This window comes from Ursus americanus, chromosome 30 (genome assembly GCF_024610735.1).
Source record: "Ursus americanus isolate L20-20 chromosome 30, mUrsAme1.1.p, whole genome shotgun sequence".
Taxonomy (NCBI): Eukaryota; Metazoa; Chordata; class Mammalia; order Carnivora; family Ursidae; genus Ursus; species Ursus americanus.
In genome coordinates this window covers 7,619,252-7,636,472 of record NC_142156.1, presented here as the reverse complement: position 1 = coordinate 7,636,472, position 17,221 = coordinate 7,619,252, and the positions used below count along the sequence as shown (strand labels likewise).

Sequence of the window (17,221 nt, the reverse complement as noted above, 5' to 3'; positions counted from 1 at the left end):
TTTTTTCTTAGCACCTTTTTCTATCCCCTATAAAATTATTGATTTTTAGATGATTCTTCACAGATTCTTCTTTGAAGTTCAGTTCCTTTAGAACAGATGGTGCTGAAGCCACTACTAATATAAAGTAATTCTTATTTTCTGTGTTTTCACTCTTTGTGCTCATTCAGCACATATTTTGAGTTAATTTTTGTGAAGGGTGTCATGTCTATGTCTTTATTCATTTTTTTGGCACATAGATGTCCAGTTGTTCCAGCACCATTTGTTCAAAAGAATATTTGCTTCTTCACATTGCCTTGGCTTCTTTGTCAAAGATCAGCTGACTGTATTTATGTCAGTGTATTTCTGGGCTCCTCAATCTGTTCCATTGATCTGTTTATTCTTTTGCCAGTACCACAAACTTCTATAGTCAATACCACCGTGCTGATTACTGTTGGTTGCTTTATTATAAGTTTTGAAGTTGGGTAGTACCATTTGTTCTTTTCCTTCAATATTGTACTGACTGTTCTGGGTCTTTTGCCTCTCCACGTAAACTTTAGAATCAGTTTGTTGATATCCACAAAATTACTTGCTGGAATTTTTTTTTTAAGATTTTTTATTTTTAGGTAACCTCTATACCCAATAGGGACTCGAACTTGCAACCCCAAGATCAGAAGTGCGCACTCCACTGACTGAGCCATCCAGGCTCCCCAGTTGCTGGGGTTTTGACTGGGATTGCATTGAATCTATAGATCAAGTTGGGAAAAACTGACATCTTTTTTTTTTTTTAAACATTTTATTGATTTATTTGACAGAGAGACAGCCAGCGAGAGAGGGGGAACACAAGCAGGGGGAGTGGGAGAGGAAGAAGCAGGCTCCCAGTGGAGGAGCCTGATTTGGGGCTCGATCCCAGAATGCCAGGATCACGCCCTGAGCCAAAGGCAGATGCTTAACTACTGAGCCACCCAGGCGCCCCTGGGAAAAACTAGCATCTTAATCTTCCTGTCCATGAACATGGAATGTATCTTTGTAAAACTTCGTTCATCAGAATTTTGTAATTTTCTTCATATAGCTCTTATACATTTTTTTTTAGCTTTATACCTACAGTATTTCGTTTTTTTGGGTGCTAATGTAATTGGTACTGTGCTTTTAATTTCAAATTCCACCTCTTCATTGCTAGTGTATAGGAAAATGATTAACATCTGTACATTAACTTTCTATCCTATAAACTTGCTATAATTGCTTATTGGTTCCAGGAATTTTTTTGGTTAATTCTTCCAGATTTTGTACATAAAGATAATCATGTCGTCTGTGAACAAAGGCAGTTTTATTTCTTCCTTCCCGATCTGTATCTTTTACTTCCTTTTCTTGTCTTACTGCATTCGCTAGAACTTCTGTGTTGAAAAGGAATGGTGAAAGGGGACATCTTTGCCTTGTACCTGACCTTAATGGGAAAGCTTTGAGTTTCTCACCATTGGGTATATTAGCTCTAGGTTTTTGTAGATTTTTTTTTTTTTATCAAGTTGAAGAAGTTCCCTTCTTCCTAGTTTGCTAAGCATTTTTATTATGAATGGGTATTGGAGTTTTTCACATGTTTTTTCTGCATCTACTGATATGATATGGTTTTTCTTTTTTAGTTGTAGACGTGGTGGATTACATTAATTGATTTTTGAATGTTGAACCAACCTTGCATACCTGGGATAAATCCAACTTGGTTGTGGTATATAATACTTTTTATACACTATTGAGTTCAATTTGCTAATATTTTGTTGAATATTTTTGCATTTTTGTTCATGAGAGAGAATGATCTATAGTTTTCTTCTCTGGTAATGTCTTTGCCTAGGTTTGGCTTTAAGGTAATGCTGGCCTCACAGAATGGGTTTTGCATTTTTCTTCTGAAAAAACTTAGGGAGAATTAGTATACGTTCTTCCCTAAATGTTTGGTAGAATTCACCAGTGAATCCTATCTGGGCCAGCCTGGTACTTTATTTTTGGAGGGCTATTAACTATTGATTGAATTTCATAAGTAGAGGTAGGCCTGTGCAGATTGTTTCTTCTTATGTACACTTTGACAGGTTTTGTATTTCATGGAGTTGGTCCGTTTTCTCTAGGTTTTCAGTTTGTGGGCATGGAGTTGGTCATAGTATTCCTTTATTGTCATTTTGATGTTCATGGGACCTGTAGTGATGTCCCCTCTTCATTTCTGGTATCGGTGATTTGTATCTTCTCTTTTTTGTCTTAGCCTGGCTAGAGCCTTATTGATTTTATTGATCTTTCTAAGGAACCATCTTTTGGTTTTGATTTTTCTCTGTTGATTTCCTGTTTTCTAATTCTACTCTAGTTAACACATACATTATGCAGTAGGCTTACAGTTAACATATTTTTTGCTCCATCTGGGTTGACAATACAAATAAGGTTCTTCAGGCCACTTTTGCAGAGTCACTCTGGCCTTTGCCAGTTGTAACCCAAGGAGTGCCAGCCTTTAGACCCAGGCTTCTCTTCACCACACAGGCCCTTCCTACATGATGTGAGCCAGGCCTATGGCTTCCAGCACCAACTCCACATCAGTACGTCCTGGATCTGAATCTCTAGTCCAGACTCCTATATCCTCCACCCCTATGGCATCCCCACTTTGATATGCACCTTGGAGGTACCTCCAACTCAGCACAAGACTATCAAATGATCTCTCCTACTAAATTCCTATCATTAAACAAAACAACAGCAACAACCTGGCTCTTCTCCAGTGTTCTCAGATAAGTGAATGGCACCCCCATCCATCCTGCCAGCTGCAGGAGCCATAAGCCTAGGGGCACTGAGTCCTGCTACTTTGAGCTCCGGCAACCTCCAAGTCCATCTGCTTTGCTCCCTCTGCCCCTATCTTTCATGGCTACCACTGACTTTAGTCTGAAGTCACCTATCCACCTCGCTTTCTTCTCCATCCTATAGTCAGAGATCTTTTACAAACACACACCTGAAATGAAAATCTCCCGCCTTCTTCAACAGTGTCCCTCTGCATTTAGAGCAAGACTCAAATGCTTTCGTGGCCTACCCGGAAAGGCCTTCCAGGGGCCTTCTGTGAATGTGCCATGCTGCCTCCTGGCCCAGAAGATAACAATCGGATTGGGACAAAGAGGTTTCTTACAGCATTAGTTAAAATAGCAGAAACTGATAACCTGGATGTCCAACACTAGGAGGCTGCTTGAATTTGGGATGTTATGCAGTGCATTAAAAGGAAGTGGAATGCTTTATTTTTTTTTAAGTTCTCGAGAATTGTTCATGCTGTTAAATTAAAAAGTTGTCCAAAAGTGGGGTGTCTGGCTGGCTTAGTCAGCAGAGCGTGTGACTCTTGATTTTTGGGATCATGAATTCGAACCCCATGTTGGCCTAGAGATTAAACATTTTTTTTTAATTAAAAAAAGTCCAAAAGCAATATTTATATAATTCCCCTTTAAAGGAAGCAAAACACTCTTGGTATTTCTAAAAGTTGGGATAATGACTATTTTTCATTTTGGGTGCTTTTTTATATTTTACACAGAGAACATAACCTTTGAAACAAGGAAATATGTTTTTTAAAAAACAAAAAAAGGCAAATTCTAGAGATAACTCACAAAAGTACCTGACAAAACGAAACAACTGTGCCTCTGTTCCTTAAAGAGACACTTCCTACCCTCCAGCAGGGAAGATTAAGGCTTCTTTCCGAAATATGGCTGTGGGAGGTTTCTGGTGAGTGCACAGTCCTACGAAGGCCTCTGGGGCCCCCATCGAGTCCCCTGGTCTCTAAACAACTTGGATGGGTATTACAAAATAAGGTAGTGTCAAAAGGTCACGTGCTGTATGAGTCCATTTGTATAACATTCTTGAAAGGACAAAATTGCAGAGCTGAACAGCTTCATGGTCGCCAGGGCACGGGGTGTGACTCTCAAGGGGCAGCATGAGGGAGACGTGTGTGTGATGCGGAAGGTCTGTCTTCACTGTGGGTGACGGGAACGGGAACCGACATGTGGATACGACAGCATAGAACTACACACACACACACACACGTACATGTGATGTTGTGACATCTGAACAAGGTCTGTGATTGTGCCAATATCATCAGCGTCCTGGTCTTGACATTGTACTACGGTTTGTTAGAAGTTCTCATTGGGGAAAACTGAGCAAAGGGCACAGGGAACCCCTACTATTTTTGCAACTATTTTGTGAATCTATGATTATTTCAAAATAAAACATAATGGTCTAGTGGAGGGGAGGTTTCTTTTTTTTTTTTTTAAAGATTTTATTTATTTATTCAACAGAGATAGAGACAGCCAGTGAGAGAGGGAACACAAGCAGGGGGAGTGGGAGAGGAAGAAGCAGGCTCATAGCAGAGGAGCCTGATGTGGGGCTCGATCCCACAACGCCAGGATCACGCCCTGAGCCGAAGGCAGACGCTTAACCGCTGTGCCACCCAGGTGCCCCGAGGGGAGGTTTCTTAAGACACAAGGAACACAAACCATAAGGAAAAGATTGATAAATGTGACTATGTTTAAAAAGCCTATTTCAAATAGGGCGCCTGGGTGGCTCAGGTGGTTGAGCGTCTGACTCTTAGTTTCAGCTCAGGGTGTGATCTCCTGGTCGTGAGATCAAGCCCCGAGTCAGGCTCTGCGCTCAGTGCAGATTCTGCTTGGGATTTTTTCCCTCTCCCTCTCCCTCCTCTTTGCCCCTCCTCCCACACTCACACGCTCTAAAAATAAATCTTAAAATAAAAGCTTATTTCAAAAGACGCCTAAGGAGGAAAAGACATGCCACAGAATGTTAAAGGATGTTTGTATCACAGTCAACAAAGGACTAGTGTTCAAAACATTTTTTAAACTATGAAGAATAATACTAATAAAAGATAGACCCTAATGGAAAAATGGGTAGACACTCAAACAGGCACTTCACAAAAGAGGAAATCTAAATGGCTGATAAACCTGGAAAAGCACACAACCGTATTATAATCAGAGGAGTGCATACTGAAACGGAGATACTACCACAAACCCACTGGAATGACAAACAAATTTTTAAAGATTTCTTTTTAAGTAATCTCTACACCCAATGCGGGGCTCGAACTCACAACCCAGAGATCAAGAGTCGCACTCTCTACCGACTGAGCCAGCCAGGCGCTCCTGGATTGACAAAATTAACACAGCTTTTACACCACTGTTCATGAAGATTCAGAACAATGGGAAATCTCATATTCTGTTGGTACAAGACTTTGGAAAAAGGAATAAAAGCAGCGTTACAGGTTTGGAGATGCACGTTCTCTATGACCCAGGAGGCGCCACACCCGGTCTGTATGTATCCCTGACAGAAGTATAGTCCTACGTGTGCCAAAAGACATACCTTTCAGAGCAGTATTTTAAGAGCCAACAACTAAAAATAACTGAGGGGCGCCTGGGTGGCACAGTCGATAAGCGTCTGCCTTCGGCTCAGGGCGTGATCCCGGCGTTATGGGATCGAGCCCCACATCAGGCTCCTCCACTATGAGCCTGCTTCTTCCTCTCCCACTCCCCCTGCTTGTGTTCCCTCTCTCACTGGCCGTCTCTCTCTGTCAAATAAATAAAATCTTTTAAAAAAATAATAAAATAAAAATAACTGAAATGTCCATCAATAAAATACTAGATAAATAAATCGTGGGTATACATTGCATGAATGCTACAAAATCGAAGCAGAGGGGGCGCCTGGGTGGCACAGCGGTTGAGCGTCTGCCTTCGGCTCAGGGCGTGATCCTGGCGTTGTGGGATCGAGCCCCACATCAGGCTCCTCCCGCTGGGAGCCTGCTTCTTCCTCTCCCGCTCCCCCTGCTTGTGTTCCCTCTCTCGCTGGCTGTCTCTATCTCTGTCAAATAAATAAATAAAATCTTAAAAAAAAAAAAAATCGAAGCAGAGACATGCACGTTGACCTAGCTGACTCACAATGTTGAGGGGAAGAAGAGAATTCATCGGTAGGGTTCATTTACATGTTCAAAAACAGACAAAACAAAGCTCTTCCTTAGGTCTGGGCATACACACGGCATGGAACCAAAAGCCAGGAAGCAGTGAGCACTAAATCTAGGGGAAGGAGGGACCCATGGGGACTCCTGGGGGAAAGGCAGTGTTCTATTTCTTACCTGGGTTGGGACCATGCAGGTGGTCACTTTGGATTTCTACATGGATGCAGTAGGCATATTTCCGAATTTAGAGTTCACGCAGGAGGCGGTGGCAAATAAGTGTAGGAGTGGAGAGTGGAGGGCAAGGCCCAGACGCGCGGGTTCTCTTTCTGACGCTCCACCTGCACCGCGTAGAGCCCAGGTGACCCCTCTTTGGGCCCAGTTCTTCATCTGTGAAATGTGGAGAATGGAAACATGTGGATGTGGTAAGGTAAATACAGAAAGCACAAAGCCCAAACGAACCTGTTTTCCTGCCAAGAAGGGGCCTCCCTGCCCCTGGGCAACAACCTGCCTACACCCTTGTCTCTGTCATTGGGTTCCATCTTGTTTTAATTGGCAGAAGCAGGTCAGAGTCCGGTTTCCACCCTCCGTGGGGAGCTCTCCCCCTATTCTGGGGAGGAGCGGACACCCCTCCACCCTGTGCGGGGTCCTGCAGCCCTCTACCTTCTAGCAGCAGGTCCAGGGCTGCTCCTTCTAGAAGGGCTGACGGGGTATGCGTCACCGCACCATGTGGAATCTGTGAGGTCCCTGAATCACTGAAACTGGTGAAATGGGCAACGTCTTCCACTCACACATCCGTCTTACTTGAGCAGCAGTTACCAAGAGTCTAAATTTGAAACAGACCGAAAAGACTGGAAATATTTGTGGCAACACTAAGGAGCGGGAAGACTAAACACACATGCGGCCACCCAGACCCCATTCCTCTAAGCCTGCCCAGACGGGCAGGGGACCACACAGACACCAGCATCGGCCTTCCTGCTCCGCCACTCCCAGGGAGGAGGGATGGTAGGAGAGCGGGGCCACTGATCCTGCTTCACATCTCCCCCCGACCTTACCTCTGCCAAGGTCACGGCTGGCCTTCATCCTCTTCTGCTTTCAGAAGCTCTGTCACCTGCCCGTCCCTCCGGCCACCTTCCTTGATGGTCCACTGCGCCAGCAGAGCCCCGTGATTGTGATTAAGAGCATAGGCCCCATCCTCTAACTTCCTGCACCACCACCAACTGGGCTGTGAGGTCTGAGCCTCAGTGTCCTCATCTGCAAAACGGGGGTAGTTTTAGTTCCCACTTCATGAAATGGTACCCAGCGCAGTGGCTGTACACAGTATGTGCTGGTATTTGCTCGGCCCCTCCGTTCAGAAAGGAAGAGCAGGGGTGCCATGGGGGAAGTGTGGAAAGGGCCAGGGCCTGGGAAGGGGAGGGCTGGAAGAGGGAAGCAGACAGCAAGTGTGGTGCAAGGGGAGACTCAGGCCAACCTCAGCTCCGAGATCGGAGTCCGGGTCCAAGTTAGACTTCAGATCTTTCCTGTCTGTAAAGTGTTCCAGGCCAGATAGGGCTTGCAGGACTCAGCCCCAGGGAAAGGCCATGGCTGGGGCTGGGCTTCCAAGGGGGATGGGTGCAGAGCTGGCCGGGGAGAGGGTAGGACACAGGGGTCCCCGCTATAAGAGTGGGGGAGGGGGTGTTGGGAGGGAAGAGAAGGGAAAGAGGAGTCCCAAAAGAGGGGAGGAGCTGGAAGGGGTGAGAAGAGGGATTTTGGAGGACAGCAGGTCCTTGGAGAGAAGCTGCATTTGGGGGAAATGGGGCAGAGATGTTCCCATCTCTGGGGTCTGGGGAGGGAGGGTCAGGAAGCTGTGTGGCAAGAGCCTGGGCCGGAGGGAAGATGAGGCAGCCGGAAGGAGCAAGGTTTGCACGCACCTCTCGTTGTCCCCAGCAACGCCTCCCCTGGGGACCTGCTCTGTGGTGAGCTGACCATGCCCCTGTAAAGCAGCGAGGGAGTCCATCCCACCTCATGTGTCCCTGGCTTTTGTTGGGGTGGCCGGCTGGCTGAGGCATGGACCACAGTGTCCTCCACCTGGCGTCTGTGAGTCACAGGGCCTGGCTCCTGGACATTCCTGCACGCCAGCCTGCTGGGCAGCGGGGTCCCCCCTGGGTGGTTGCCAAGCTGTCACTGTGGTGAGGCTGCCCCTGCACAGCCCCACAGGTGGGAAAGCGCTGCTCATGGTCCTTGGGAGCCAGCGGACAGTCCTTCCAGGAATCATTTGGCAAACACTGGAGGGGTCCCGGCGCCCGGGGCTCAAGGGTGAGACAGCCCTGCTTGGGGGGCATGTCTTAAGGGTCACAAGCTGACTGTGCCCCATTTATCCACAGTCTCACGTCATGCACAGCTCCCCCCCCCCCCCCGATGTTTGATCTAGACCCTCAGGGAATGTGGCCGCCCCCTGGTTTCACCTCCAATGAGGCCACATCGAAACTCCGCAGTCCTGGACTGCCAGCAGGAAAACCCAACTGGGCCGATTAAGAGGAAGATACACTGGACTACTGATAACTCAAACGCCCCTCTTCAGCCTAGCCGCTCACAGAGTAAACTTCCTCATCCCCGCCGTGGAGCAGCGCCTGCTGCCCAGGGACACAGTGAAGATTATAGGAGTTAATACCCGTACAGACCCCAGCACAGCACCCAGCAGAGTCAACAGTGGATACAAGATAGTTGTAATTATAGAAACACGTTGAAAAGCAGAAGACCAGGAGGTGCATGGTGGCGGGGTGCAATGGCCCACAGCAGAGTGGGGGCCGTGGACTCCAGGAGCCTGGCTGTTGTGGGAGCGGGAGGCTGTGTTCCAGCGAGCCTTCCCAGGGCTGTGACACTGGCGCCCGTGAGAACCCCTGGCCTAGGAGGAACCTCTGGGTGTGAGCTGATGTGTCTGGGGCTCACACAAGCTGGCTCACACAGGGAGGACGCTCCACTGCCCCCAGCCTTGTTGCTTGGGAAGGCACCCGCGATGGCCAGGCCCTGCTCCTTCTTCTGAGAGAAGAGCCCCAAGTCAACTGCCTAGAGGATAACTGCTGGAGACTGAGGGTGGCCCTGATGAACCCAGGTATACCCCTCTGTCCCTGTGGGAACCTGCACGATGGGCCTTGCTCTAAGATTAAAAGACTGGTGGCCTTAAGAGACCAAACTAACCCCATGACCCCCTCACCTGGTAATGAGGAGGTGAGGGCACTGTGCCTGGCTGGTTGTCGCTCAATTTGTAAAAATTAAACTTTAGGAGTGATCATAAGATCAATGGAGTGATGTGTAATTTCTTTTAAGACAGCTACCTGCTAATAGGCAGGAGAAAAAAGGTCATCATTCCTGTAAACTGACAAGAGCCGCCAGGGCAGAGACATATTTGCTACTGTCTCATTCAAGATTACCTTAAGGGAGAAGAACTTTCTTGAACCTTTGACAGAGAATCTGGAAACATCACCTAATTGACAGGAAACACAGAATTACCACAAAGACACTATAGAGCCTGTTTATTGCATAACTAGCAGGCACAAATTCCAAAACGATTTTACAACGCTTACAGGGTTGTACAATAATTACAGGAATAGAATGTACAATAAACATGGGAAGTACAGAATGAGCGACATGGATAAAACACAGTTGAACGAAAGGCATTTCGTTTTTCCTATGCAGCATTTTCTTTCATAAAAACAAGGGTGCCTTTCACGGGGACAGGGAGAGAAGAACAGTCTATGATTGGAGAGCTCACAGCCGCTGTGGACAGACACATGCTCGTCTCGCTCCTGGTTCCGCAGCTTCAGTCACTGGAGGAATGGGGTAACGGCTCCCGAGGTGTGCGTCTGTGGTTCCAATTGCATGAAATGCCATATTTGATCTTTGGGCCCGATTCCCTGTTCTTTGGCAAATAAGAACTATTTGCGTTCCGAGGCAGAGGAGGACTTCAGCTAAGGGAGCTTCGGGGCGGAGCTGTCTCCTTCAGCAAGTGCCAGTTTCATAAAGTGCACCTCCGTCCTATCAGCTTGTGGGGTGGGGGGAGGGGGGAGATTTGAGAACTAAGAGTGAAAAATGACTTTAGAGAACGCGGGCGTTAGTGCAAGGCTATGGAACACATGTGCAGAAGGTGGTGAACGGCCGTCCAGACAGGGTGCGGTTTACCAGCGGGACCAGGTCTCAGAAGAGGCTGAGGGAATGCGCAGGGTAGCAGAGGGAGGTGTCACTCCACCCTGAACTTCTCTCTGGAGTGCTGGCACTGCGGGTTCACAGAGCAAACGTCTAACAATTGGAAATGCTCTCTGGTCCCCACACTCCTTGACTTTTTCTAGGCGCACAGAGACAAGGTCCTCTGTCACCCGTCCTCGAGTGTTCCAGCGAAGACGCCACTGCACCTCCCGCAGACGACTCATCGTTTAGAAGCCTGTCCTCCCTGGGAGGCACCCACTCAGGATGGCCACTGGGCCTTTCCCGAGGCCCCCGCACGGGCCCAACACGAGGGCAGGTGCTTGCAAGAAAGAGGAGGAAGGACAGCTAAGTACGTGCGGCATGCAGACAAGGTTATCAGATGGTGCTCGAACTGAACAGAAGGTAGAAGGCATCCCCTCAGCATCCAACAGGAACATGGCACTTAGGATTGTGCAGACAAGTGGATGAGTCTTTTGGAAATGTGGACCCTTTCCCCGCACCACTCAGTGTAGCAAAATCCGGCAAAAGCATCCACACACCAGGACTTAGTAAACCAAACACCATCGAGGTGCTTCCTTCACAACAGCATCCGGTCAAGCTATAAAGATGTTTGTAAGTCAAACAGTTCTGTGAAAATACAGGCTTATTTAGCACATATTTAGGCAACTGTGATTACTTTGACTTCTTCACATATATGAATGAGCATGATGGGACAGAACATATGGGTAAGATGAGGACTAACAGCAACCTGACACAGGGTACGGGTGGCCAGGGAACAGGTAAGGCTCAGAAGTAAAGCAGGTGTGGCCTCCCCGCTGCAGGTGACAGGACCCATGGGCAGAGGCTGTGAGCTGGCTGCCTAGAGGCCGCAGCTCACCTACACGTGTGCTGTGACAATGTTTCATCGCCAACATTTATAAACAGAGAAATGGCACAAAAAATATCTGTTATTTCTGGTGTCTCTTAAAAAAATCAAAGCTCTGCCAACCCCGGGTCCACTTTTCCACAAGGCAGTCTGGGTGGAGCTGGGGAGCTGCTGTCCCTCCTGGGTATGCCACTGCTCCCCCGTGGTCCTCCGCCCCTGCTCTGTACCTGGCCCACTTCGTTCATCTCCGTCAGTGCTGCCTGGCCCCTCCGGTCCACAAAACTGCTGCAAGGAGCAGGGACAGGGATATGCTTTAGCGTTCAGGGCAAGAAAGGTCTTTTTAGTAGTTTAAAAACCAATGTCAGTATGTTCCAGAACTTAAACCTGTACTTTTGTAGCTTCGGGATAGCTGGCAGTCAGCTAGAGCACTCTTTGAGGAATTCGTGAAAGATGAGGTCTGATTTTTAAGGACCAGAGAGGTAATGGAGGAGAAACACACTCAGATGACTGTATAAATCTTACCTTGTAAGAAGTCCTTACAGGTGATGAGCTGTGCCAAACAGGCCGTGTGAGGAAGCGCTAAGTGGTCAGAGTAACCGAGTTCTGGGAGAGAGATACATTACCGTGTCAGGGAGTAGATGATTTCTCTTCCCACGGTTTATGGCAGTGATATCTGAATGGGGTGGCACAGAATTAGTTATGGCTTGTGGGATGTGGCTCCTCTTTGCTGCACGTTTGGAATGACACATCTGGTTTCCCGCGGGAAGGCGGAGCACCGAGCCGCACGTGGTAACGGGGTCACGCTCCTACCTGGACAGGGCCAAATGACACGTGACGTGGGGAATGAGCGCTTATCTGGCACCACGGAGACCTCAGGATGATGGTAAAAGAGACAGAGGATCCAGACAGAAACATCAAATAAAAGAACATCTAACAAGAGAAAACAGTTAAAAGCACGGAGCAGTTCATTGTTTCCTTCCAAGAGAGACTGTTACACTACCTTTAGAGAGGGGCAAAGTCCTTTCTCTACATCCATGTTTGCGGACACCCCAAACTTAGAGATTCTTGCACTAGGGCTGGAAAATTCGCTTATTGCACAATGTTTGCTAGAGAACAGATGAGGTGGATTTTTTTTTTTTTTTTTTACCCAACTCTCTCCAGAAAATGTTTCACTAAAAATCTCATTTATAATTTTAACCCTAAACAGGCCGTTTCAAAGGGATGGAAAAGTTCTAACAAACTTGAAACAATGAAACTCTGCGTTTGGATGACTAGGACCATCGACTCAACAACAGTCACTGACAGCACAACAGAACATTCGAGAGGAAACTGGCAAACAGGCACAAAATAAGGCAAGTGGGTTAAATTAATAGTTGAAAATTTGTTAGAAAACATGCAAAAATAATACTGAGTTTTTTAAAAAAAGTTTTAAACTTTCATTAAATGTTTGTTTCTGTAAAAACTGGCAGAAATTCCACGTCTCAATTTGAAAGTGGACTTTAAAAAGCCTGGAAAATGCAAGGGCCGACACTGAGCTGTTCAGTTGTTGTTCTCTTTGGTGGTGATGGTGACCAGCTGCTTGGCGGCCTTGGCGATGTCATACGCGCACTGGATGACCTGCTGTGTGACCAGCTGGATGTCCGTGGGCGGGCCGGGGTCCCCGGGGAGGGTCTTCTTGCACTCTGACTGGAGTCGGTAGGCACTGGACGTCAGCAAGCGCAGGGAAGTCCTCACCGTGTCAGACTTGGGTTTCTAAACGGAAGAACAGTCTGCATGAGCTTCACAGTGGACACCCAAGGGCAAGGACAAGTGTTCTTCTGAGGACAGCTCAAGCTGTTCCACGGTGCATAGCAGTTTCATCATGCCCTTTCTCAGTGGGGGTGTTCACGACACGGCAAGCTGTGCAGCCCACAGTGTATGAGACGCCCAAGTGCTCGGACTCAAAGGTCAAAGTGTACGCAGTGTCATTTTAGCAGGACATCCCATTCTGAGGTGGTTTTTAAAAAAACAGTAACCCACTTGGGTGAAATATGCCAGATACAATTTTAATCTATTAATGCTTTGCCTTTTAGCACTGGGCTCACACATTCTTGGCTTATTAAAAACCAATATTCATACGGGTGCCCAGGTGGCTCAGTTGGTTAAGCATCTGACTTTTGGTTTCAGCTCAGGTTGTGATCTGATGGGTCCTGGGATCGAGCCCCTGATCCTTGCTCAGTGGGGAGTCTGCTTGAGGTTCTCTCCCTCTGCCCCTCCTCCCCCACACATGTGCACATGCCTGTGTGCACTCACCCTCTCTCAAAGAAAGAAACCTTTAAAAAACAAAAGAAACACCCACCGATACTCATGTAGGACAAAATGATTTCCATGTCCTCTATGACTGTTTGCATATTTAAAATTTGTGCTAAAAAAAGGTTAATATAATATCAAGGGTCCTGAAAAAAATTCTTTCAGTTCATTTAAAAGGATCTGAACCAAGTAAGTAGGAAGTGACTTACTTTGGGGAATAATGCTGCCATTTCAGTAACAGCTACGTGTATCCTCTCTGAGCAGGGGATATAGCTGTAAGAATATTGAAGAGGTTATTCAAAGACAGAAAAAGTACAAAGCACTGCAGAAATGGAGAGTACTCAGGGGCCAGAATGCACTCCATTTATATTCCCCCAGGGAAGGGGCTGAGGCCGCCGCCAGCCCACTGCGGATGCCACGCCAGCAGGAGCAGGGTTCCCATCCTTTCCCGAAAGTTCATTCAATCCGCTACAGTCTCCAGGTATGGAACGCAGGCAACACACAGGACTAGCCAGGGGAAGCCACAGGCAGCCAGCCAGTCCATGACGGCAGTCACACCTCTTCCAGGGGGTCATGTGGTTCTTGTGTGCTGCATCTTTCTCATTTCTTGAGAGAGAAACAAGGATTTCCACACAGAGGCCTCAGAACTTAAAAACAAAGGACTGAGAAAAAGTCCGTAAAATCAGAACTGGAGTTTACACCTCAACGCACACGTGCGGGTTAAAACCAACGACACCTCTCAATGTCTTCTCTGCAAATGCATCTCATCTGCTGGGGACCAAACGCTTCACTTTGGGTCAAGAAAAAACACTGAGGTCCGCTCTTGTACTTGATCCCTCACCCACTTTCTCATGAAGCTGCCATGACTTTGCTTGTAACGAAAGGCTAGGAGCACAGCCAGCCCTTTCTCTGCGCACTTGACAAGCTGTAAGAAGACAAAGTGCACAGACTCTGCCTGTCCTCATTCTTTCCTGCAGGCCACCTGGCATCCTAAGGGCCCCCTTCAGGCTTCAGGAGCACTGATGGAGTGCCAGCTCTCTTCCCATTTCTCAAAAGAGGAAACTGAGGCCCAGAGAAGCAGAGAATGTGTCCAAGGTCCCACAGCTGGTGAGAGAGAGCCAAGCACCAACCCGACTGTCCAGCACCCGAGCCTGGGCCCCTCATCGCCACACCACAGGCCTCTCCTGCTATCAGAGACACAACAGATTCAGGCCTTTCTTTAGAGCAGGCCTCTTTCCATTTGTGACTGGCGATTCTGACTTCTTAGGTGAGGAGAACTGCAGGAACGGAGACTTGGGCTTCACTCAGGCTTCTTATTCTTGCACTGTGACGTGCAGCATATGGGGCTGGTGTCCTGCACATTCAAACTACTAGGCTTCTGCCCTGAGTAGTATGTTACAAGGTCAAGAGACAAGGACACACTGAAGGTGGGACTGAGCAACAGTTCTTAGCTAGCATGCTACCACTGGCCTGGGTTCTGGTTTTAGGACAAATGGCCCACAGAACCCAGGGGGGAAATGGGATATGAGAAAAGCTTGCTAGCAGCCTGTTTGTGGCGTGTTAGGAAATACGGTGTGAATACACAGGTGTGGCCTTCCACAAGCACCCATGTGCTTATGTTTTAAAAACTTCACTTCCAAAACAGAGAATGAAATCTCGTTCAGCATCCAACTTAGCACTTAAAGCCCTCAAGTAAAATTTTTTCCCCATTTTTTAAGTCACGAAGTTGGCTTCTGCTTCAACACTGTCATAAGCAGCAATCTCTGTATTTCGTCTTTGTAAGAAATCTAGCCTCAAAACTATTTTAAGACTTGCCACATTTTAATTAAATCATTACATTTCAAGAAAGTGGCTTATATTATCCCCAGATACTTTCAAACGGGCAATCCTGACTTTTACCTTTGTGAACAATTAGAACCATACTCCACATAGTAACAAAAAAGCCAAGACGGAGGGAGTCACTTCACTTGTATATGAAGGGGCAACAACCCATCTGGTCACACAAACACTCAGGGAAAAAGGCTGTGTCTATGGCAACCACGGTCTCAGGTATAAATCTTCCTTGAATCAATATGACCATTAACAGGGGCGCCTGGGTGGCACAGCGGTTAGGCGTCTGCCTTCGGCTCAGGGCGTGATCCCGGCGTTATGGGATCGAGCCCCACATCAGGCTCCTCCACTATGAGCCTGCTTCTTCCTCTCCCACTCCCCCTGCTTGTGTTCCCTCTCTCGCTGGCTGTCTCTATCTCTGTCGAATAAATTAATAAAATCTTTAAAAAAAATATGACCATTAATAACACATTAACAGAGAATCACACCTGAGAGATTTTTGCTTAGAGTTTTCCTTTTGACCCAGAAATATAATTCAACCTTCCCCCTGCTACACAGAAGACAATTATCCTAAGGACACCTTCCAAAAACTCACTCAGTACAAAATACTTTAGGAAGTCCTCAATGAGCCACGAAAGAAAGCAAATGCCGATTAATGAGAAAGTCATCCTCCTGCTCGCTCGGGGGAGTTCATGCTCACAACTTCAGGCTGTTATCTTGCCTCAAAAAAGGCGTTTGTGCAGTTTTAGAACATGCAGTACTCCTGAGTTGTGTGGCTGCGTGTGCATGTGTGCATGTAGGAGAGAGACAGAACAGGCAGGGAGTGGGGATGGAGGCCCAGGAGACGGACCAGGCTGAGGCAGGCCAGGGACTGTGCGCAGCTTGCCTGGCTCAAGGGACCAGGGTGAGGCCTGAACGTGCCTGCGTAGGCTGCCGGTCTACTTAGGATGAGCCTAAGCGACAGATGAACAAGAGGAGAAAACAAGAGGAAAAGGCACAGGTTGAATCAGTACAATGCAAAATTATAAATCAAAGTGTTTTGTTAGTAACCAGAGATTTTAGTAGAACATTGAATAATTCATAAATTCTCTAGATCATTTCTGATTTAAACTGAAAGAGTGAACTACTAATGATTAAACTCTGCATCCTTGTCTCACAGTCTTAAAAAATCAGATCATAATGTTTCTGAATGGGTTTGTACATCTTAAAAAAAAAAAGAAAAACAAGCACCTTATTGTGGTCTCTGAGGCCAAAAATGGCCTCCAGGCAGATATTTCTGTTTCTGGACAACTACCAAAGAGAACAATGCAACGTACACATATTTTTTTGTTTGTCTGAAATACAAGCATGGCACTTCTGACCAGCAGTAAATGAAAAGCGAAGCCTGTTGACTGGTGGGAGAGCCCTGGGGAGGGAGGCCATCTTGGTATCGGGAGTCCGTTAAAGACTGCCCTTCAGATCGCTGTGACACATCTTGCTTTAGGCAGTGACGGCGCGCGGTCACTTGCTGCCAAGGCTGTGGCGCTGAGCGGAGGGACGGAGCACCTGCAGCTCGCGAGGCATGGAGGGTGTGTGACAGGGAGGCTGCCCAGAAGGAGGGGGATGAACAGCCATGTAATCTCACGGAAGGAGGCGGAGCAACAGCCTTCCTCTTTTCCTGAGGAGCCTCCAGGAGCCCGTCCAGGAAGATGAACTCTCATCCTTCACTAAACACGGTCCACTCCTCTCTCGCTGAGTGGAAGCAGGGCCCTGTGGGAAGTCAGGGTTGCGGAAAAAGGGAAAGGGAAGCGAAGGGGAGTCTAACCTGGCGGTGCTGGGAACACAGAGAAGGAAAAGGTGATGGCGCATCTTTACACAGAGTAAGGGAACAGGGAGGACCAAGTAGTAGGAGCAGCACAGGGCACCCTAACAATTTCTTCTAGTGCACCGCACACAAAGGAACTCTTCACCCGAGCGCTACTACACTCTGCTAACCTACGGAAAACAATGAGATTGTTTGGGGCTTGTGACTGACCTCTGCTGCCTTCATAAACTCAACGGGAGGATGTTACATGCTTCACGAGTGTGTCTAGATGGGGCTGGCCACATGAAACTAGGACGTCACCCAGAACACTTCACAACTCATCAGAAGT

The 17,221-nt window shown here is 47.5% G+C and overlaps 1 protein-coding gene across 13 annotated transcripts in view; it reads right to left on the bottom strand.

Moving 5' to 3' along the window:
- Positions 1-9,420: 9,420 nt before the first annotated feature.
- Positions 9,421-17,221, bottom strand: part of GIT2 (GIT ArfGAP 2) — a 49,376-nt gene continuing 41,575 nt past the window's right edge. For 11 of the 13 annotated variants that reach the window (XM_045791451.2, XM_045791454.2, XM_045791456.2 and 8 more), the window contains 2 exons: positions 13,469-13,532; positions 9,421-12,722 (listed from right to left, as the gene is read on the bottom strand). In XM_045791451.2, the coding sequence (XP_045647407.1) occupies positions 12,510-12,722; positions 13,469-13,532 (277 nt within the window). In that variant the 3' untranslated portion in view covers positions 9,421-12,509. The remainder of the gene's footprint in view (positions 12,723-13,468; positions 13,533-17,221) is intronic. The other 2 variants (XR_006778449.2, XR_006778448.2) reach the window with 2 other exon arrangements.